Here is a 24,916-nt window from a genome sequence, read left to right as displayed (position 1 = left end):
CTGCAAAAAAGAATATGTTATACCTGCAGCAACATGAAAAACAGTACCCCAAAGTGCCATCAAATTACACCTGAGTGTGAGGGATGTGAGGCTGCCTTTCATTTCAGACAAGAGTTTACAGACTCAGAAAGCAAGACATAAATTTGCAAAGTGGGGGAACAAAGTCCCTTTTAAGAGACCTCTTTAAATAGCAGAAATTTTTAGCTGTTATATGTACTTGTTTTTCTTACACAATTCACGTTTGCTGAGCTGCTACAGTGACCAGTAAAGGAGGATAATGGAATCACCACGCACTTAGAGATATCAGAATAACTAGAGCTAGCATGGCTGCCTGAAAATTTAGAAAGAGAAATGGTTGGCAAGTCACTTTGCTGACTTAGCTGCATTCTAAATGCAGCTTTGCAATTAAACAAGGAAGATGGTAAGACCCTGGAGTTACTAATCTTGTACTATGAGTGATGCATTACTGCACGTACTATGAAAAGAACTGACTATCTTGTCAAGTTACATCATCAGGGAATTAGAAAAGAGAAAAACTGTCATTATTGTACTTTGAGAATACAGACAGACAACTGCTGGTTATTCTTCTGTTCATTCTTTTGCTTTCTGCCTTCCGTGGACTGCTCTTCTTCCATTTGCTGTACCATTTATAGGTGATAACCCCCAGCTCAGTGAGTATCAGTCACCTCAGTTGGATTTACCAGGTGATGGGGTGCTAGCATTTGTTAATGATTATAAAATTTGATTTCAGTCTTAGTGGTGATAGAAACTGAACACTTTATAAATCCTTGGTGTATGGATCATGTCCACATGACTTGAATAAATGACACAAACCCTTTGAGTTTTCATCCCCAATTACAGGAAAATTCTCAAATGTTTGTTTATGAAATTACAATCATTATTGTTATCCGTAAACCTCTGCTTCTTCTAATTATGTTCAGATGAACAAATGCATAGAAAGTAATTTTCATCATTCTTTCAGTTTGACATGAAGTAAACAGTGCCTCAGCATTTTCACTTGATACCCAAAGATGCAGGAGGACTGAATCTTCAAATACTGCTTTTTAAGTATTTGTGTGAAATGAAATAGGAGAAAAGGAAGAGTTAAACTACAGCATTATTCCTATAAATGCATGCACTTTGCTTTTTACTTCATAGAGTTAGAAAATTGGAATCTGACACCATATTTTTGGCCAGCCTGGAGATTTATAGATTGTGGTAAAGACCACATTATTCTGGGACTTTGGACAGATTTGTCTACAGCTACTGGAACTCTTTCATTTGTGCCTTACCACAAGTGCTTCATTACATGGACAATACAGAAAGATAAAGGCCTTGCCCATCTACCTGGAATTCAAAATTAATCTGTTCAAAAAAAACCCCAAAATAAACTCAAACAACCCATTAACCAAAAAACCAAAACCAAAGTATTTTTCATTAAAAATGTTATTTAAAACCCAGAACAATATTTAAATCATGGAACAAGAATTAAAATAACCCTCATAGACTAACTAGGTGAATAACTGGACAGAGATCAGAAAGAGCATGCAATAACTATGAGCTGTGATCAATGAAACACAAAAATTCTTTGCTAATTGGTGCTAAATACTTCAAAAGAAAGCATGGATAAATTAAAAACAATCAAGAGGAAATAAACAAAAATGACCAGTGGTCTTCTGAGCATGACTTGTGCAGTAAGAGTGTATTAGGTTTAATGTAGTTAAAAAAGACCAAAAACTAAATACGTAAAATGAAGTTTAAAAGAGGAAGAAAGTAACTGGGTTTTAATGTGCATAGGACAAAATTATATACGAGGGAGGGGCGGGGAAAGATAGTATACTTAAATTTTAGCAAGAAAAACTCATTTGGAGTAAATTATAAAAGTCCTTTCTAATCATATTAAATGGAAATGACGCAAACCCTTTGAGTTTTCATCCCCAGTTGCAGGAAAATTCTCAAATGTTTGTTTGTGTCATTTATGCAAGTCATGTGGACATTATCCATACACCAAGGATTTATAAAGTTATTTTATTTTCAACTTGATTATATAAGTATTGATACTGAACAAGCTCTCTATTTTCCTAATGGTTCACTGAAGAATAGAAAACTGGGAACTAGCAGGCCGCAAAAAAAAAACCCCAAAAACTACATTTTTTTTCTTTCATTATTGGTTACAGAATTTTTAGAAGTCCTAAGACATATATAAAAATTTTAATTATAGATACTTACAATGATAGGGGGAAAAAAGTTATAGAAATTATATGAAATATGAGGGTTGGTCTCTTCTGTCATGCCTCAAGAGGAAATGGCCTCAAGTTGTGCCAGGGGAGGCTGAGATTAGATACTAGAAAAAAAAATTTCGCTGAAAGAGTAGTTAGGCATTGGAATAAATTGCCCAGGGAGGTGATGGAATTGCTATCTCTGGAAGTGTTCAAGAGGCATCTTGATGTGGCGTCTGAGGATATGGTTTAAAGGTGATTACGGTGGTGTTGTGTTGATGGTTGGATTAGATGATCTTAAAGATCTCTTCCAACCTTGATGATTCTGTTGATTCTGTGAAATATATAATGTTGGGATATAACATCAAACATTCAAAATGAAAGACAAGAGGGAATTGTGACATAGAAAGAATTAATGCATAACTGCACAGTAGGAGGTTTCTTTCTCTGAACTGTAAAATACCAGCCAGTGTGAAGAGTATTTGTATTAGAAAGGTTAAACTGATGAAACAACTAGTGATCTTAAATTCTCACAGTTAAAGTTTTTGACCCCCTCTCAGTCTGTTTTAGAAGAACCCAGAATCAACTTTATGATATAGTGCAGCAAAGAGAACTCTGCCCATAAATTGCTTTGTTCTGGTGAAACAAGTTCAGCTTGTGATTGACAGAACTGTGAAAGAAATTTTATGTGCTACATTCATACAGATCTACAATCAAAGGTTTCATCCTGAACAAAACTCAAGAGGCCATTATACCAGATGAATGAATTAACAAAACAGACCTCGTACCTATATGTTCATTACAGTCAGTTTTGTGAGAAACTAAATCTGTGCTGATGGACTCTTCCATACATATGCAGCAAAATTCTGCTACAATTTCTTTTACATTAAATGCCCTTCCATTTTCAATGGAATTTAAGGTAGATTGGTTTTAGACTCAGAATTTGCAGAGCTGAATGAAAAGATGAATAAATTGTGTGAAAATCCAAATTTATTTTTGTGACACAACTGAACCATCTTCAGACTCCTTCATCAGTGTGCAATTTTAAATATTGTAACTTTTAAAAGAGGCTACATTTCTGAAAACCATCTCACAAGACACCCACAACAATCTCTTGATACTTGAATAAACCAGCAACACTCCTGTCAATGATGAGAACAAGAAGATTAATTAATGCTGATGATCAAGATTCATGTTCTATAGATGAATCAATAATTATTATTTAGCCTAAGAAAGATGCAGTCTTAGACATATGTAGTCTTGAAAAATGGTAAAATGTGCTATAATTTTAGCAACAAAATATTTTGCCTGAAAAAACCACTACTGGCGATCAGTTATTCTTTTGGAGAAATATTTGAAGGACTTTTAAGACTCGCCAGAAAAATAATCTGTTATGACTTCTGCCTTCCAGATGTAATTACAACTGAGTTATAAAACAGGCTTTGCAAAGTGATACCTAAATACTGAACAATATTTTCACAATTCTATTTATACTCAGGTAAATTCTAATTTTAGGCAGAAATTGAGAGACACTGAAAGGTTTCTCAAGCTGTAATTTCAATAATGTGAGGAAAATATACTAGTCTATTTAAAAACCCATGACAAAGCTTTTTGGATTAAGCAGCTTAGTAAATTGAGTTAATGAATCTGACTAATTACTTTCAAAGTATCTCAAATTATTTTATAAATATTATTTCTGCTAATTGATAACTATGAAGGATTTATCCAGGAATACCATATAGAAAATGAACCAAAGAAGAATGTAAGATGCTAAAGGAAGAATTTATTAGCCCAAACTGGAATTGAGCTAGTTATACACTTAACACCCACACTTTTAAATTAGTCTTTAGAGGTTTCTAAAAAATAAACTTTATTAGAAATTAATTTTAAATAATATGCTGTACTTAAAACCTCTATTATTGTGCTTTGATGACAAACATTATCCTAAACTATTATTTTACTTTTCCAGGTTCCTCCTTCCCATTTATTCATCTTGATCCTCCACCTCTTTCAGTTGCAGGCATAATTCTCATTGTTATGTTGTCCTCAGTCAAAATTTTGCATCATAATTTCAGCTGCATATGTTAATATGGTCTATACATCATTAACTTCTATGTCCTTTGTCCTTGCTTAAGAAAATTTATAAGAAAACAGGAGATAAAAGCAGTGTTTCAAGCCATTCACTATCCATCCTGACTAACTTTCACCTGCTTGTGTAAGAAGTCCTAATTCCCAGATTGAACACAAGACAGGACTGGACAAATTGGTATTTAAGTTTTATTTTGTTTGGTTCTGGGTTAGATTTCTTGAATTTAAAATCTGATCTTTCTTTTTTCCTCTTCATCACCTTTATCAATTTTTATAACAATCTTTTGTAATTCTTAGATTGGTATAAACTACAACTGCCTGCAAACATTCTCTTTCTGGAATAATTATATATACTATCTTTCTTCTTCTAAACAGAATTTAATTTATTTAGAGACAGTTAATTTCTGCTCCTTTCCCCAGTCCTCTATATTCTGTTTTGAGATGTAATTTAAGAGGCCTGTTTTCAAAATTAACATGGTTACTGCACTGATGGATGTTAATTACTTTGATCCAAATACCTTTTTATTCTGGACTATATCACACCAACTGAGGGTTAGCCCACTGTTACTGTAAGTTTCTAATTAGCATAACTCCCTTCACTACTGATAGGAATTCCTGAATCACATAAAGATATGCAAAGCCAAACTATGTAAACCAAATGGAAGTATGATTCTAATGTTCTGATGAATATTCTGATGAAGATATACACATTTTTTAAAAAAAGACAAGTGAGAAAAACATTTTAAAATATTTGATATTTTGAAAACTTAATCTTGATTAAAAAGTGAAGATAATAAAATTGAATTCTTTTCTGTTAAAAAGGTTTCCATACTGTTTACTTTCTGAAAATTAGTAATTTTTTCAAGTATCATCACTACTACATTAGCACATCATTGCACACTGTAAGTTTTCACATGTGAGTAGTTCTCGACCCATCACAATAAGTTAGTTATTTAACCATCATTATCAAAATAAAGCAGCGCATGTTTTAGATATTAATCTAATGTATTAAAACCTATTGGAACTCACATGAATAATGTTGTTTCATTAAGGAATGCATACAATGTTAGATCATTATTGCTGCTGGTATATTTTCAGCGAGTTCTATTTAACAGACAGTATATATATTAGTAATGTTAAATATTGTTATTATTAGTACAGTAAAACTAGTGTATTTTAGCATTAGTGTTAGGAATATATGATCATTCTATAATGAAAAACATTTATATTTCTGTACCAATTTCCTGATTTATAACACATCAACAGTGACTTAGATTAGCTTCACATAATTCAGTAGAGTTTCACCACTACTTAGAACAATAAGAAATCCATGGATCTGTTCACACATTCACGTGGGGATTTGCTATTCTTCAAGATCAAGTATATTCGTTCACATAAGCACACTGTGCATTTATGTGAAATGTCCCCAGTAATGAGTACCAGATACTATCCTGAGAACAACACTAATGTAATAAGAAAAGACAAGTATGGTAGGGTACACTAGAGAGCAACTTCAATGCTTTTCATAAAGGTAGAAGTTTGATTCTATTGGTCTGAAAAATTATACATTTTAAAGATGGCTAAAATAAAGAGCTCACAAAGTCTCTTTATTGCAAAAATTCAAAGCAACAAAAGGTAATGTAACTTTCTTCATTCAAAAAGACATTCCAGGGATTATTTTGCAGATCTTCTGAGCCCTGCTTGAAAGGACACAGTATGATACTTGAAACCACCCAACATTCATATAATATTACTATTTCAATAAAATGTTACACCTTTTTCATAATTTCCTCCTTGTTCCTCCCAGTCTTAATTAACATTTCTAATTTTAGAGAGTATCATTTCCATATGTAGACCATTTACATTTTTGAATGTACCACGTATAAGAATTTGGCCATTCTAGGCCACCGATGTATAATGTCCCAAAAAGGATCTGTGGAACAATCTCTGAAAAATTGCTCATATATATAATTGCTTATATATAAATACCTCATTCTACAATATTCTTTTTGTTTTCTTTTCTTTTTGACTTCTTTTAACTAATCCAACATGTTTCTTATCCAGACTTACACAGCTTGACTGGGGTTTTTCCCAAGAATAAGCAGTAACAACTGTTTGTATGTAAGAACTGGCTTCAGGCAAAAAGCTGCTCGTTCCCTGTGAGATGTAATTTATTCCTGCTTTTAAGTTAGTGCACTCTATATTCCTCTGTGTATATTGTCAGTTCCAGTAGTTAATGCACTACATGGAATCAAGTGCATACTTTGACTTTATCTCCTGCTTTGTTCTCTCCACAGCCTACAAAGACCATCTTACAACAAAGATACAAAGGCAGTCATCTTATTTACTGCTTATATTACTAGGTTCTATTTGCCAGGATGTCTTAAAACCAAAAATCTACCTGCAGACAAATTTATCTGTCTGTGAAAGCTTACATTGCTATATGATTACCTCTTGGAAGTTATGTGAAGTTTATTAATTTTTTTTCTTTTCAAAATTCTGTACTACTACAGACCGTATATAAACAGATACAACTACTCAAGAAAAATGGACTGGAAGGTCTACAAGACACTTTAATTTCATTTGAAGTTACTTTCTGTTTTATTTGACCTAAAATTTACCTTCTGTATTTGAAATATGTATAGTCATGTATCTATGTAGTTACACAATTAAACCAGTGACTTGCAATCAACAAATTTTCCAATTCAGTGGGTTCTTCATAGAGGAAATGGCAAAATAATTCAATAGTGAGCTGAATATTCTAATTCAAGTTTGACACCTGTTAGATCATATTTTAAAATATGAGCTTATAAATATCTCAGTTCAGTTCATTTGCAGTAAATCCACTGAAGAAGAAGAAATTAAATATGCAGATAGGTAGAAATAAACAATAAACATATCTTTATATGTACATAGGTGTATATACATATATCAATGAGAAATTACAGAATTCCCATACTTGGAATTTAGTAACAACCTCTCTAATATATTTCCTGTCATGACAAAATATGGAAAAAAACCCTCAATGTCCTCCCAGATAAATAGTAAAAAAAAGTAGAAATGCATTTTGTCCATGGAACAAAGGAACTTATAGTCAGAGGATTGTGCATTTCTCTGATCAAAATGCATGTCAGTTTAGACTAGTAGAAAAACAAGGCCTCAAGTTAAAAATACAAACAGAAGTTTTATAGTGAAAAATATCTTGTAGCTATATGTACAGGTAATATTGAAAATATTTTAACAGAACTTCTAAGAACACAAATACAACCATATTCTGCTCTTGAAATTTCTGAATTCCAAAAAAAATCCAGTAAATTTTAGAATGGAGATTCTTATGACAGCCATTTTACTGTGTAATAGGAAAATCTTTAAAAATGTAAAAGTCAGAATACTTCCTGGATTATGAAAGTGTTGAATTGTTTTAATCTTTATAGAGTGAAAATATTACGTATAAATGAAACCTTATTTATTACCATCAGTAAATTATTTCTAGCATGTTGCATTATGGAGGAACTGCAGGCTGCAACATTAGCTCAGGAATAGGTGATATAATAAAGCTGCTGGCATATCTCACTATTGAAAACAACCTTATCAAAAATTATTTGTCAGGGAAGAAGGCTTTATTTAAAAACTAGTCATGGGTTATGCACAGTATAATTCACAGAATCACAAAAGAGTTAAGGATGGAAGGGAACAGAGCGCACCGTCTGGTCCAACCTCCCTGCTCAAGCAGGAAGAATTGTGTCCACCAGGACCCCAGGTCCTTCTCTGCAGAGCTGCTTCCCAGCAGGTCAGCCTCCAGCCTGTACTGGTGTGTGGGGTTATTCCACCCCAGGTGCAGGACCCTGCACTTGCCTTTGTTGAATTTCAGACAGTTTCAGAGTGCCCACCTCTCCAACCTGTTGAGGTCCCTCTGAAGGGGTGCACAGCCCTCTGGGGTATCAGCCACTCCTCCCAGCTTTGTGTCATCAGGAAGCTTGCTGAGGAGGCTTCTGCCTCTTCATCCAAGTCATGGGTGAGTAAGTTAAGGAATACTGGCCCAGTACTGAACCTTGGGGGACACTACTAGTGACAGGCCTCCTGCTAGACCCCGTGCCATGGATTACGACCCTCTGGGATCTGCCGTTCAGCCAGTTCTTAATTCACCTCACTGACCACTCATCCAGCCCACACTTCTTTAGTTTGTCTACGAGGATTTTGTGAGAGACAGTGTTGAGAGCCTTGCTGAATTCAAGATAGACAATATCCACTACTCTCTCCTCATTGATCCAGGTAGTTGTTTCAGCATAGAAGGTCATCAGGTTGGTCAAGCTTGATTTATTTTTAGTGAATCTATGCTGATTATTTCTGATCACCTTCTTGTCATTCATATGGATAGACAGGTCCTCCAGAATGAGGCACTCCATCACCTTTCCAGGGATTGAGGTGAGGCTGACTGGCCAGTAGTTCCCTTGGTCCTCCTTCTTGCCCTTTCTTGAAGATCAGGGTGACATTTGATTTCTTCCAGTCCTCAGGTACCTTCCTGATCACCACGATCTTTCAAAGATAATCGTGAGTGGCCTCGCTATGAAATTTGCCAGATCCCTCTTGCCATCTACTACTTGTAGATGCATCCCATGAAGGCCCATGGACTTGTAGGTGTCAGGTGTTTTTTAACCCAACCCTCCTTAACCAAGGGAAAGTCTTCCTTCCAAGATCCCTTTACCCCAGTCTCCTGGGTCAGAGATTCCTGAGGACTGGTTTGTCAGTGAAGACCGATGCAAAGAAGGCATTCAATAACTGCCTTTTCTGCATCCTCTGTTACCAGGGTCCCCCCTTCATTTAGTAATGGATGCACATTATCCTTTGTTTTCCTTTTGTTATTGATATACGTGAAGAAGGGGAAGCCCCCGCGGTGCACCCGCGGAGCTCTGGGGACTCCAGAAGCCCCCGCGGCGCACCCGCGGAGCTCTGATGACCCCGGCCCCCGGGTATGGCCGCGGCCGGCCCCCACCCTGGCCCCAGTAGGAGAAAGGAGAGAGAGGGGGAGCCTCGTAAGCGGGAACCGCACCCCCGTGGAAGAGGAGAGGGGAGCTTCGGAGCACACAGAAGTTTGCCGTTCCAGGTTTGGGGGAGAAGGGTGTCGAGCGGGCCGTGGGGGTCCTCGGACTGGCGGGAGGGCGAGTGGGGCAATCCTGTATGAAATGTCACAGGTGAGCAGTGCGCCTGAAGATATGTGGTAACACAGTGGGGGAAGGATAAGGTCAGAATGGACAGTGGGTTCTTTTAGAGTGATGGGGGTCCCGGCCGGGCTGGGGTCTTGAAAGGTACCCCAGCCTTGGATGAGTACAGGGGCCAGAACGGTTGGTTTGTTTGTTTGTTTATTTTTGGCTCACCTGCGGCTACTGCCCAGGTTTGGCATGTTCTGGATATATTTGCTTTACTTTGTTACATCCTGAAAGGGTGGTCAGGACAAAGGGTTGTTCCTGGGTATTTCCTTGAGATTGTACATAGAGAGGTGGTAGTAAAGTAGGAAATGAAAGACCTGCCAAAATTGTTCTAATAGGAATGAAACCTGTGTACCCCTATGTGGTTGCAAGCTACGCTGGTGATGGTACATGCCTTTGGTAGGGTCGCCCATGCCAGACAGGTCAAAATCATAGGTCCAGATCTACTACATTCTTGGGCAGGATGAGTTCATTAGCCTTCTGGCAGTTATCCTAGGAGAAGGACAACTCTAATCCCAAACCCGGGCAGATGGAGCCTGAACTTTAGGATTAAAGGGTAGGTTCAGTTCCGCGCATACTGCATCTCACCTAAAAAATCCATTGCACAGGCTTGAAGGCTTTACCCACATGCAAAAAGCCCTGTAGCGACGGGTGAGGGTCGAAACAGCAGGTGAAAGGTGCACTGGAAGCCGCAGACCCAACCCTGCATGCAGGCGGTTCAGGATATTGGTCATTTGAGACTGGCCGGAGATGACAGTCTCTTGGGGCAGCACCCTGGATGACCAAGCAGCCTTTTCAAGGACAGCACTGCTTGCTCCACTCAGAGAGGGGCCTAGAAAAGGTGGCCTAAACAAAGCTCATCTCCACCTTCACCCAGTTGGTTAACCACAGGCCAACGGGCATCTTCTTCCAATGCGGTCACACAAAGATCAAAAGTCAAAGGCGTACATCTGCATCCAAAGATGTACCTACATTAACTCTAGTATGTTGGAATATCAGAACCATGCTCAATTCTGCAGATAGTGGACGTCCTGAGCATCATCCTGCCCTAATTGCCCACGAACTGGCTCGTCTCAGCATTGACATTGCTGCTCTCAGTGAAGTTCGCCTTCACGAGGAAGGCAGCCTCAGAGAACATGGTGCCGGTTACACACTCTTTGGTCAGGTAAACCCAGAACCGAAAAACATCTCTCTGGAGTTGGCTTCATGATCAAAAACTCTATTGTTCCAAAACTCGAAAATCTGCCGACAGGTCACTCTGACAGCATTATCTCCCTACGCCTTCCACTAAATAACAAGCAACACATTGTCCTCTTTAGTATATATGCCCCAACTCTCCAAGCTGACCCTGCCAAAAAAGATAAATTTTACGCTGACCTGCACCACCTTACCCAAAAGGTGCCTGCAGATGCTAAGATCATTATCCTTGGTGATTTCAACACCAGAGTAGGTAAGAATTTTGAAGCATGGAAAGGAACATTAGGCAAGCTTGGTGTTGGAAACTGCAATGATAATGGCTGACTTCTGTTAGAAGTTCACCATCACTAATACTATCTTCCAGTAGAAAAATAGTCTGACGACAACCTGGATGCACCTCAGATCTAAGCATTGGCACCTTATCGATTATGTCTTGGTGTGACGGAGAGATGTCCATGATGTCCACCATACCCGCGTGATGCCCATCGACTTGTGTACTGTAAACTCAACTTCAGTCTTAAATTCAAATCTAAAAGGGGCAGTATCCCAAGGAGAAGACTCCAAGTTAAAAATCTCCAATCAGCCACAGCAAGAGACAGATTCCAGGCAAACCTTCAAACTAGGCTCAAAAATTATTCCATAGATTCTACAGATTCCTCTCTTGAAACAATTTGGCACCATATTAAAACAGCATCCTGCAATCCTCTGAAAAATCCTTAGGGTTCTCCTTCAAGAAGAACAAGGACTGGTTTGATGAAAACAATCAAGAGATCCAAGAACTGTTGAAGAAGAAGAGAACCGCTCACCAAGCACACCTTGCACTGCCATCCTCCAACAGAAACTCCGTGACATCCAGAACAAGTGGTGGATTGATCTAGCTGAAAAAACTCAATTATGCTCAGACACGGGTGATCACAAAGGATTCTATGAGACCCTGAAAACAGCATAAGGCCTACATACCAAGTACAGAGCCCTCTACTCAGCGCTGATGGTCAAATGCTTCTAACAGATAAACCCTCCATTCTGAATCAATGGTCTGAACAATTTTAGATTCTTTTTAGTACCAACCGTGTAGTCCAAGACTCAGCAATTCAGTCCATCACACAACAGTCGGTGAAGTACAAATTGGATACTGCCCCCACTTTGGGAGAAACCCTCAAGGCCATATAGCAGGTGAAAATTGGCAAGGCAGCTGGGGTTGAAGGAATTCCACCTGAAATCTAGAAACATGGGGGCCTTGCACTCCATGCCAAATTTCATGAGTTTGTGATGCGCTGTTGGGAACTAGACGAACTACCATCAGACCTTCGCGATCCAGTCATCATCGCTTTGTATAAGAAGAAAGGAATTAAATCAGACTGCTCAAATTACCGTGGTATTACTCTGTTCTCCATTGCTGGCAAAATCCTGGCAAGAATACTCTTGAACAGACTAATAACCGCTATAGCAGAAGGAATTCTTCCTGAAAGTCAGTGTGGTTTCAGAGCCAACAGGAGTACCATAGACATGGCATTTGTTCTCAGACAACTGCAAGAGAAGTGTAGGGGACACAACAAAGGTCTCTATGTAACCTTTGTTGATCTCACCAAGGCTTTCGATACTGTGAGCAGAAAAGGTCTGTGGCAGATTTTGGAACGTTTAGGTTGTCCCCCCAAGTTCCTCAAAATGATCATCTCACTCCATGAGGATCAGCACAACCAAGTCAGATATGGCAACACACTTTCTGAGCCCTTTTTAATTCAGAATGGTGTGAAACAAGGCTGTGTTCTCGCTCCAACCCTATTCACAGTCTTTTTCAGCATGATGCTCCAAAGGGCCACGGCAGACCTCGATGATCAGGACGGTATCTACATTTGATATCGCACTGATGGAAGCCTTTTCAACGTAAGACGACTGAAGACTCATACTAAGACCTTAAATCATCTTGTCCGGGAGCTGCTTTATGCTGATGACACCACCCTTGTTGCACACACAGAAGCAGCTCTGTAGCATTTAACATCCTGCTTTGCAGAGGCTGCTGAGCTCTTTGGGCTGGAAGTCAGTCTAAAGAAGACAGAAGTTCTCTATCAACCTGCACCTCAGGAAGTCTTCCATCATCCCCATATCACCATTGGCCAATCAGAGCTCAAATCAGTCCAGCAGTTTAACTACCCAGGTAGCCTCATCTCCTCCAACGGTAAGATTGACGGAGAGATAGACAACAGGTTAGCAAAAGCATACAGTGCCTTCGGAAAGCTTCATTAAAGAGTTTGGTGAAATAAACACTTGAAGAAAAGCACCAAGATCAGTGTTTACAGAGCCATTGTGCTGTCTACTCTCTTATACGGATCTGAATCATGTGTCATCTACTGCCACCACCTGCGACTCCTAGAACGCTTCCATCAATGCTGCCTCCGTACAATCCTAAACATCCACTGGTCAGATTATATGACTAATACATCTGTTCTAGAACAAGCAGCAGTCACAAGCATTGAGGCCATGTTGCTGAGAACACAGCTGTGTTGGGCAGGGCACGTCTCCAGGATGAAGGAACCACCACCTCCCTAAGATCTTGCTTTATGGTGAACTTGCCTCCGGATGCTGCAAGAGAGGAGCCCCAAAGAGAAGATACAAGGACTCCCTGAAACAACATCTCAGCCTTGGCCATATTGATCAACATAACTGGTCTGCTCTGGCCTGCAATCTGGAGGTCTGGAGACACACTATCTTCAACACTGCTGATGCTTTTGAGAAAGCACGCAGGATCACTCTCAAGGAGAAAAGGCAATGCCAAATATACCATCTAAAGAGTCTTTCTGCTGTGCCTTTTGCAACCGGACATGCCTGTCTCGTATTGGCCTTTTTAGCCACCAACGCACTTGCAACAAACGTGGGTAGTGCCCTTCCCAAATCTTTGTTTGCGAAGCCCAGCCATGATGACGTGGCGAAGCCCTTCTTGTCCTTGACATTGTTGGCCAGATTTAAGTCCGGATGGGCCTTGGCCTCCCTTGTCTCATGTCTACTTACTCTGACAACTCTCTATATTCATATCAAGTGGCCTGACCATGCATCCAATTTACTGTGTGCTTCCTGCTTATGCTGGAGTAATGAGAGGAGTTCTTTATTCATCCATGCAGATCTCTCTCTTTGTCCAGTTTCTTGCTCATTGGCATGCATCATTATTATCGAGTCTGGAGGAAATGATCCTTGGATACCACCCAACTCTCTTGGACCCCTCTTCCCTTCAGGGCCTGTTCCCATGGGATTCTTCCAAGAAGATCCCTGAAGAGGCTAAAGTCAGCTCTCCTGAAGACCGTAGTTGTAATCTTACTTGCTGCCCTGCTCCCTCCTCAGCCGATACTGAACTGCCCACTTTCATGGTCACCACAGCTGAGGCTGCCCCCAGCATTCACATCTCCAAAAAGGAGATGTTATTACTAATGACATAACAACAACATTTGAAAAGCATTTAGCAGTATGTATGATTTTGGAAATACAAAACACTGTTGTTTCTGATAAAATTCCCCATTTTGAGACATTAATCTGTAAGAATTACATTGCTAAGGCACAAGCATGACCCCCTCAAAGGGAAGGCAAGGTAAAAGGAATGATCTATTAAAAAAAAAAATAAGGAAAAAAATACTCTCCAAATGTACTTGTTCTGAATTAAAAGAGGCAGATGACAATGATATTTATATATGGATGATTTACAGGCATCTATGAGCTTAAGTCTGCTGACTTCTAAGCATGCTGTAAATTCAGAACTTTACAATTTTGATTTCTAAAGGTAAAAACAAACAAACAACCCCCAACTTAATGTTGAATAAAATATACTTTTGTTCTTTTCTTGGGGCTTTTTTTTCCTAACAAAACAAGGTATTTCCTAGGTCGTGGCAGTGAAAAACTCTGTATTTGACCAATCCAATGAATTATATTAAAATGGACAACTAGTATATACACGTCTGGAGAGACCTGCCCATCTACAAAACAAAAAAAAACAAACAAAAAATCCACAAAACCCAAAACCAACAAACAAACCAACAAAAAAGCAAACCAACCCAAAAACCAGTAATTAAGTTCTTTAGTGTTGAAAAACATTAATTCTTACGCATATACCCTCAAAATCTGAAAACTATACACCATTTGTTCGTGTCAGGATTCTCTTTTTTAGACTTAATGACCATTGGTAGGGCACAATAAGACATTTATCAGAGGAAATCTTTAAGGATGAGTGTTTAATCAAAGAGAGTCTCCATGCCAAACACTGACAAAGAGATCAGAAGCTCATTAGTGGGTAATCACCTTTAGCAACCTTCTGTAGAATTCTGTGTTGGATAATTGCATTAGGTAAAATTAGGAGAGATTCATTAGAATGGAATCACAAGGGTCTGTGTTAAATGTAAAGTTGGATGCTTCTGATATCAAACATAGACTCATAGAAGGAACTATTGAAAATAATTAGGTGTTTTTCTTTTTTTTTTTTTTTTGTTAATTGAACATAGACCAAAAATACCTTAACAGCAATTTGGTGCACTAAGCCTTTAAGCCATTATGTTAAGACTGCAATCAAGAATCTGTCACATTCTTAGGTTCTGTTTCAGTAATTCGTGTTCACCACTGTTAAAGTGTGTACCTTGGGGGTTTTTATTCTTTATTCATCAAGCTTTTACCCCTTAAACTCTTCACTGCTATTGATTAGAGAATTGTCTTCTCAAATATATGCTTGCCTTCTGCAGGAGTTTCTGCAGTAAATCAAGCCATCTCTTCATTTTATTTCACATACACTGAAAAGTTAGAGTTCCTTCAGTCTATAGACAAAATGACAATTTTTAAATCTATCAGAATTTTTTTCCTCTTTTTTTCTGAACAATTTCCAATTTGTTAACTCTATTTTGCCTGAAAAAGTGACACTGTTCAGATAATGACCTCTCTAATTATGAGTAAAAAAGAATATGTTTTTCATATTCTTATGTGGTAGTCATTTGCTTATCCCTGTTTAACCACAGGGCTACTTTGGGAGTTTATTATTCCACTTAAAATATACACTGTATATTTTCATGTCCCCTTGGAAAAAAAAAAAAAACAACAACAAAATATATCAAAAGATCTACTAAAAATTATTGTATCAGAAGAAAACTGTAACATTGTGACTGTGATGACTGACTGGTGAGAGGAAGCATCAGGTTCCAATCTCTCATATTCCTCATTTATTTTTTATGTCAATTCGTTTCAAAATTGGTAGGTCTAGAATTTGAAAAATGGTCTGCAGTGAAGCCTGTTAGACTTCTACTTTGTTACAAATGTAAGTTTTTTGCAAGTTAACATATTACCAAAAAATCTTTTGTATTATCATCTCCAGAAACAAAATTTAGCTTTATGCCTCAATTGTCTATCTCCTTCATTATCAGCTAGCATTTTTCTGGGAAGTAGGAGGGGAAGATTCAGAAGTTATAATTTTAATGGAAAATAGTATAATTAAAAATAAGTTTGTAATTTCTTCAAGACCATGAATAAACATATTAAATAACTCTAAGCCAAAAATAGGAAATGAAAGCAGGGTATTTCCAATGATACACATTTCTCATACTCCTCTTTTGTGGTAGTGGGTAACCATATTTAACCAAACTGAGTTTTTCAGAATAGTAATTTCAGTTGGAATGTTTTTATAGCCTCTGCAAGATTGTATCAATGTTTTTAAACAAATATAAATGTTGCATTCTGTAAAATTAACCTGAGAATCTAGAAACTGATCTTAAGCTTGCATGACATAAATGTTTCATCAAAATACTATCTTTATTGTATTTGGTTGGGTATAGTAGTGATAATGTCTCCATTTTATCAGCATGGTTGCTTTTGTTACTCTGTAAACATTATTTCTATCTAATAGTCTCAGAAAATAAGATTTACCCATAAAACAGGATTCCCTGCTACTGCTATATTTCTAATATGAGCAATGAAAAAGGATTTGACCTATATTCATTAGAATACAAGGGATATCCTGTATAGAAATCTTAAGATAATCAAACCTGACTGACAATGAGGCAAGACTGTAGTTCAATTGTTCTGGCAGGTTCAAATTTCTATTTGTTCAATATCCAACTTACTGCTAGACAAAACATCAGTCCCTAGGAAGTATTAATAAATCCCTAATTGACATTCTCATAGTTGTAAATATGTTGTACACATTTATATTCTACTTATTACTACGTTTCTAGTTCTTACTACATAACATATCTTTAAATAGATGATAAATATAATTTTCATTGAATATTGACCTAAAAATTAGTAGGTATATATGATGAGATACATCATATGTGTGAGCAAGAGATCAAAATATTCAAGAGGGCTTTTCTTTAATCATAGCTTAAAAGTTAATAGTTAATACAGAGATTAAAATTTTTTCATACTAATGTATATTTTCAAGAACTTTGCTGTAGGATTTCTCTTACCTCTACAGATAGGAACAGGGAAGTCCCACGATGCTGTATTCACAGAGTTAGCTATGCAAGTAAGCTGGGGGTGTCCATCCAAAATATATCCAGTTACACAGCTGTATCGGATTTTGTCGCCAACATCAAATCTTGTACCGTACAAGATACCCTTTGGTGGAACTCCTGGATTGCCACAGGAACTACTCTGTAATTCTGGACCAGATATATATTTATTACTTACAATGTTTTTGTAAATCAATGCTTCATTTTTTTTGAGAATATAGAACACTTAAATTAAGACAGTTTTGGACAGACAGAGTGTTTTCATGGATATTATACAATTTTTAACACTGAAAATTCATTACTGACTTAGTCTATTTATGAACCCACATATGCAAAAGTAGATGAAAATGAGCATGAGGTTTTCCTTAATCTCCATCTATAGATATATTCATAAGTTTCTTTGTTAAATTGACAGCAAGGAATTCATTACATAGGAACAGGAAGCAAAGGAACTTGATGTATACAAATGCAAAACAATAAACAAAACTGTACTACAGCCATGAAAGAATATCAGATTCAAATTGAACAAAACTTGCAAGAAAAAAAATAGTCAAGACAAGAGAAAATCTTAATAAGCATAAGTCTGAGCATGATCAGGAATCTGTTTAATGATTTAATAGTTTTTAGATAATGAGGTAAAAGTGATGAGGTACTGTGGGTAACTGATTTCTGAGCAAAAGATTAGTTCATTCAACCATGTAAAATACCACAGATCTGGTGACTTCTACTCTAATGCAGAGCTTTAAACCACTGAGAATCCAAAATGACTCACGGCTGCTGTTAGTCTTATCTCTGAGGGCATTAATTAGAGTTCAGTTTTACTAGTTAGTACTCATATACTAACTGTGTACTCTTTTGACTGATGTTTCACCATGATAAATAGCGTGATTACATTTTCAATCATTTACTTCTGAAGTCCTTTGATTAATGGACATTAAAAGATAGATTTTGTGCAAGTGTGAGCAAAAGATATTTCACACTCTCATCCTGAGCTCTTCAAAGCTCTTACTAACCTAATGCTAATATGGAAGAGACAAATCATGTAAACCTGTATTTGAATTAATATCAAATTTCCCTAATCTACAAAGTAAGGAAAATGACAGAAAGGTATGTATGTATTGTTTCAACTTTTTTTCCTGAGTTCCATGTGACTAAATTATTCCTCAGCACCCCTGATGTGCTCATGAGTATGTGCACAACATCTTTAAATACCCAAACTGTCAGAGTAGGTTTCAATTAAAGAAAAAAGGTATAAATGCTTATCAAAACAAGCAGTATGGCTCATGAGATTCATTACATTCTCAAACTCCCATGCCAACAACTGGGATATACTACTAGATTTCTGACACCAGCCATGAAATGAAACTATGTAACAATTATCAAAAGGCATAATCCAACATAGTCATAAATATATTTCTCTGTACATTCATATATACATACACTATGAATAAAATATATGATCCCAATGAGTTCATCTGCAAGATTTGAGGTACCAATCAGGTTTTGATGTGAATGTGTTAAATATGGATATTAGCTGCTGATGTCATTGCTGCTATTTCTTGCTTTCTCTTACATAATGAACTCTGTGGTTCTGGATTTGACTTTCATTGCCTTGCACAATGACACAACACAAAAGTAAGAATGTGACCTCTCTCATCTTGGTCACTTTAAAGCTCACCTAAAGAGCTGATATTCTCACCACTGCTTTATCAAAGTGTTCTGTGCTGAGGCAACACTCTCCTGGTCTCAAATGTGCTTGCAAGCTCTACAAAGAAGGCAATGCTGCAGCTATTCCCACATACTTGTGCAAACGGATTTCTTTTAAATCCTTTAACTGTTTTCAAGGCCATTCAATTTATCATAGCATGTCAAATTAGAGGTAAGAATATCATCCTATGGATTTTGGTTATCATATGAATCATATTATATTAACTTGAAAACTCTGCCTGTACATAGTGTTTTCATTTTCCACTTCTCCAAGAAGATGAAGTTTTTCATAATCCTGTATCTCTTAGGGCTTTGTAAAAAGGTCACAGAAAGACGTCCTGTCTTTTGAAATAAAAAATATAAAGATTACCAATGTCTTTAACTGTTACTGCCTAAAATTGCTTCCTTTACTCTTACTGCTGTCTCACCAAGAATTACCCACAGAAGGCAATTTATTCTTATGAAATTATATTATATTTTAAAGCACTAATTAAAAATCACCCTCCTTCTAAAATAAAACTAATTTTCCAGTTGCAATACTTCATGACTCATCTAAAAGGAATACTTGGCATTTTTCATTAACTTTTTAACATTTTGAAACCGGGTAGGGAGTAAGTTACTACTTCTAACCCTTCAAGCCATTTTGTTCCTGATTCTAGATAATAAAGTAGAAAATAATTTTACACTTTTAAGTGCATTAGTTTATTCTGTGAGTATTTTCATTTTGAACATATACAAGTGCACTACTTGGGGGGTGGGGAGGGAGGGAGGAGATAATTCACTAAGTAACTGCATTTGTCTTCTCTGATAGGCAGTATCTATTTTCAAACTGCATGTGACACTGTACTACCAACTCTGTTCCATTTAAAGCTACAAATTCTTACTCTGAGATAGTCATCTGTCAGGCAACACAGTAATTGCCAAACTAGACTGTAATTTTTATTCAACTCTGCACAGATTCTTGACTTCAGTGATATTCTCATAATCACTAATGATAAGAAGGCTGGAAAAGTACTTCCTTTCAAATTTGCCACACTGTAATTTGGTTGAACTTCTCCTGGTTCGTGTACTCTGAAAATAAGTGTAATTGAATTTTTTACACTATCCTACTTTTTTGCATTTTTATTCCGTATTATTTCTCATGTCTTTTTTTAAAGCAAGCTGTCCCAGTTGTTTCAATCTCTTTCCAAGTAGGAATTTTCTTTGTCCTAGATTTAATTTTGTAAACAAGATATGTATGAACCTATTTGTCCTCTTTTTTCCATAATCATAAACCACCAAGATTAGAATATGCTTCAATGCTGTTCAATAAATTTCTATTACATTAATGCTTCTTATTGAAAATAGAAATACTGTTAAAAAACTGTGGGTAAATATATTTCAGAGAGTTCTGCTTAGTGGGAATGGACTAAGACTTTAGAGTCTTTAAAGACTTTAAGTCTTTAAAGATTTTAATTGGCAGAATTTCTGCCACTTATAAATACTAACTAATAACTTATTCAAAATAAATCACATTAAATATAATTTCTGCAAATTCTTCCAAAAACAAGGCTGACAGAAGTTTAGACTCTCTTTGTCAGTATTCACTCAAAGAGAAACAAATAAGGACCAAAAATACAAATTTCAAATTTACTTTATTTTTACTCAGATTTTAAGTCAGGAATAGTATTTTTTTTCTATTATGATATTTATTATATCAAGAGTAGCACTTGTCCTCCCTAAACTGTCTAAACATAAAATTTGTTATTTCATGTCTAAATATACAAAACAATTATTTTCTAATATTCAAGTAAAAAAAGCATTTGTCGTATCATTGCATTCCATTCAGCTTAATGCTGAAGACTAATGTTCTTCACACACTAAATATGATATTAGAAATTTAGGAACATAAATAACTAATTTTGTCTTTTTTAAAGGGTTGATCCATATATTTTCAGATTTTTTTCACAGCTATTGCAAGTCACTATGATCCCATTTCTTCCAATATAAAGTGAAAAATACTGTCAATCTTCATGAGTACTCACTCATTGAAAGATCTCCATAATATCCCAATAGAGGCTAATATTTGCTTCCTTTAGTAGCTTTGTAATTAAATATTTCTGGTATCCCTACACTCTCAGTTTGGATATCTCCCTCTATTACTGCATGGTACCAGTCCCAGACTGCTTGTCTGTACACAGACATCCCTTTGAAAAATGACGCCTATGTACTTTGTCTTATTGCCAAGCAAGAATGCTCTGGTATTCAAGACTCAAGACTGATTTCAGAAGTGCTGCATGTAGCATGTGTGTGGCAATAGGGAGGGCTATATATTCCAAGGGCCCCAAGGACAGATGATGTATTCGTAACAATATGAAGTTGCCTGAAATTCCATTGTCCAAAATTCATCTATATTGAATCTCAAAATGGCTTATTTTAGTTGCACATAGTTTTCCAAAGGATTTATAAACTAAAACAGTAACTTAGATACATAGCTTCTACCTCATAATACTTCGCTTATTTTTCTTAAAATGTATATTTTTCCTACTTTCTATTCACACTGCTCTGAATATATGAGTAAGCATAGTCTAGATGTAGATATAATAGTGGCTAGAATAACTGGTGAGTATACTTTTGTCTTCCTACATACATATTGACATATACATATACACACCTGTTCCACTTGAGATTACAGAGTGAGGGAAACCACAGAAAAAAAAAACTGGACTAGGCAATATCAGTGCAGTGAAGGAAAAAAAATGAAAAACTTAGTATCTAAGTGTCAATTTAACTGCACAAATATGTAGCATTCAGAGAGAAAAGACATCAGGTATTGAATTAAATAAATTTCCCTTCCCCAAAACACAGATCTCTCCTTTGTAGAAGTTCACAACAAAAGTGGTTATCCCCTGATTCCAACAAATCTGGCACCTCAAGATACAAGTGCAAGTCACTATGCTGAAATTCACATTTGTTTACAACAATGGCAGAAACGATTTGTCTAACAATCAAACCTTATCGGAAGTATTTATTTTAATTTCTGCATTTTTTGTGGATCAGTCTGAAAAGACTGTCATATTCTGATGTCAAACTATAAACAGGCAAAGAAGAGGCAGTGTGAGAAGTTTGGGGTTGTTTTCCCCTAAAGGAAAACAAGGTAAAGTATGTTTTTTCTTTTCCTGTTCTTAATTGCTCTCTCTTGACAAATAGCTTTGCAATAGTTACCTCACTGAGGGTCTCTACTGTTCACTAAAGATAATACAGCTAATTACATTGCAGTCTCTTACCTATTTTTTAATGAATGACATAATTTTGCTTTTTTCTCCCTTTTGAAATTATTTGCATGTCAAAAAAGGACAGAGGAACTTGATTATCTAAAGTAAAATGTAGATTTTTATACTGAATTTGATTTTGGTTCTAAGTGCATTTAAACAATCACTGGTTGTATCTTCTTTGCTAGTAACACCAGAATGTTTCTATTTAGAGCTTTAAAGTCATATGCTATTTTAACAGGAGCAAACTTGTTTCAACATAAGTAAGTTAGAATTTCCTGAATATAATTCTTCTACAAGCAAGGAATCAGCAAGAAGGAGGACAGCAAAAAACCCTCGAGGATATGTGAAGGAAAAAAAGTCATAATTGTAACAGTGTAATAACATCGATACAATGTAATACATTGTAAATGGTCCAGGGTTTGCAACACATTCCCTTCACATGCAATATGCTGTTCAGAATATCTGTTTAAATCAGGTGCAGACACAGAACAGCACTGGAGAGCTGAAGGACCATGCGAAAAGACAATGGTAGTCACTAATTTTACCATGGGACAGCACAACCTGGAACCAAGTGAAATCAACAGAAAGATGGCTATATACTTCAATAAATATGGTTAAATCTGACATTCCCCCACCAGACACACTTCTAAAGTGTTACCTGAAGGGAATGAAAAACAGGTAAAGACCAGATAATTAGGAAAGCTCTACAGTTAATAGCACCAGCCATGTTTATTTGCTTTTATCAAATTCCACTTGATTTTGATTAGAGCTTTATCTGCAGTAAATTCCTGTACAGCTCTTGAGGGCACCAATTAAACCTCAGGTGTGGCTGGCAGGTAAATACACATAGTGCATGGACTGAGAAAGACCACTGGAGACTACATAAAGTTTTGTCATGTGCATAGAGTTGCAAGTGTCACAGAGATCCCTCCACCCACACTGTTCTGAAACTATTCAACCAAATCAGTATAGTTTGAAGCCTGAGGTACTGCATCTGCCATATGGGATGGGTGTTCAGCTTCTCAGGTGGCTGAAACCCAGACAGATGCACCTTGCTTGCCATGCAAAGGCTGTGTAGATATGCCTATGTATGTGTTACAATGGAATTGGTCATTTAGACTGCAGTGATTCTGAGCACTTTTTTAACATGGCTGTATTCTGTAGGCAGCTGGGGAGAGGCTGTTGTAATTCCCAAGAGAACAATATTTCAGAGCCTAGGACAATCTAAACTAAAAAAAAATAATCCTAAAACTTATACCATATTGATATTCATTCTGTAATTTGTATTTCTTACTATGCCTTTTAGAGTTATATAAAAGAATTTAATCTTCAATTTCTGAATTATTATGGCAACAACCATCTCACAGTTCTTTTCATTTCACTTTTGCCTCAGTGCCTCACCTTGTTTTACCTTATGCTAGGTAGTTTATTAATGTTGCATTGTTGCTCTCTGGCTGTCTTTACCTGGGCAATTTACAGTAACCAAATATATAAAAACCTAATGGAGTTTAGGAAAAGTAAGTTTAGTCACTGAAGGAGGACGTCATAGCACAAGCAAGTTGTATGGTATCACATAGACAGCATCTCCACACAAATTACACAGACAAGAATAGATACATATGTCTAATAAATGACAATAATTTTATATATTTGATGTAATAAATCTACTGAAATTAGGGTTCAATTTTTAAGATGTATTCAAAATATTAGTAAGATGCACAGTTTTTATATTCAAGATGATAGAAATATCGAAAGCAGAGTACAGAACAAAATAAAATATATTTCATGGAAAAGTACTGGGACTTCTAAAGGAGAGGAAAAGAAATGTAATAGAAATGTCAGAGAGCACTGATAGGCGTTAATAATTAGTAAACTGACTCAAACTGTTATAAAGGCTAATCTGAATTATTTATGATTTAAATTATTATAAAGTAGAGACTGGCTAGTCTTAAAAAGAATATAACATCCCTTCCAGCTTCCTGTTGGCAAAGATCATCTGAACTGACCAGTGTGTAGTTTGAGGATACATACACAGGGCTAATCAATCATGCTTCATGTCTGACTTATTAGCCTAGGTTTCCCTACTACAAGTTGTGTCTTGTGAAGGAAGTGAACACTGGGGGCAGACAACTTTTGGTATGTTGAACCTTTCAACTTGTTTTAAAAAAGACAAGAAAAAAGGAAGGTTATTTCTGCTAGTGCAAATCACTCAGGGTAAAAAATCGGAATTTAAAGTATAAGATGGGGATATGGGATGTGTCGTGGACATATCATTAGACAGTGGCATAAAAGGGCACAAAGAAAACCAGTTTTCTCATGAAGGGGACTTCGACACATGAGAACTGGGCACTAGGTGGCACCTGAAACATTCAGAGAGCCATTGTATGACCTGGCAGAGTAACAAACATTTCCTTCTGTATATATCTCAGAGGTAACAACATTTCAATTTTATGTTGCATATGCTTAGTATATGTATGTGTTGGTGCACAAATGCTTATGTATAGAATTACTATTAGGAGACACTACAGTGCCCTGTTAGAAGTACAAATGTTTGATGCAACTGGATCACTTCATTAACTACCTGCTTCTTTTACTCAAAGCACATGCTGCCTCCTACAGTGAAATTTCAGTCTGGCTTCCACCATTACTGTTGCTATGAACAACGTGTAACAACATTGTTTACAGAAGACATGTTAACAAAGTTAGGTCTATAGTCTTGTATTTGCTTTCTAAATGTTCCTGGTTTAGCCATTTTAAGAAAAGAAAGATGA

General features: G+C 36.6%; 1 protein-coding gene across 4 annotated transcripts in view; it reads right to left on the bottom strand.

Annotated features, from left to right (window-relative positions):
* CSMD3 (CUB and Sushi multiple domains 3) overlaps positions 1-24,916 on the bottom strand; it is a 619,378-nt gene that overhangs the window by 455,630 nt on the left and 138,832 nt on the right. For all 4 annotated transcript variants that reach the window (XM_051812144.1, XM_051812141.1, XM_051812142.1 and 1 more), the window contains exon 4: positions 17,140-17,334. In XM_051812144.1, the coding sequence (XP_051668104.1) occupies positions 17,140-17,334 (195 nt within the window). The remainder of the gene's footprint in view (positions 1-17,139; positions 17,335-24,916) is intronic.

This window comes from Manacus candei, unplaced genomic scaffold, assembly GCF_025592945.1.
Source record: "Manacus candei isolate 608988 ecotype Guabito, Panama unplaced genomic scaffold, ASM2559294v1 h1tg000085l, whole genome shotgun sequence".
Classification (NCBI taxonomy): domain Eukaryota; kingdom Metazoa; phylum Chordata; class Aves; order Passeriformes; family Pipridae; genus Manacus; species Manacus candei.
This window is presented reverse-complemented; position numbering and strand designations above follow the sequence as displayed.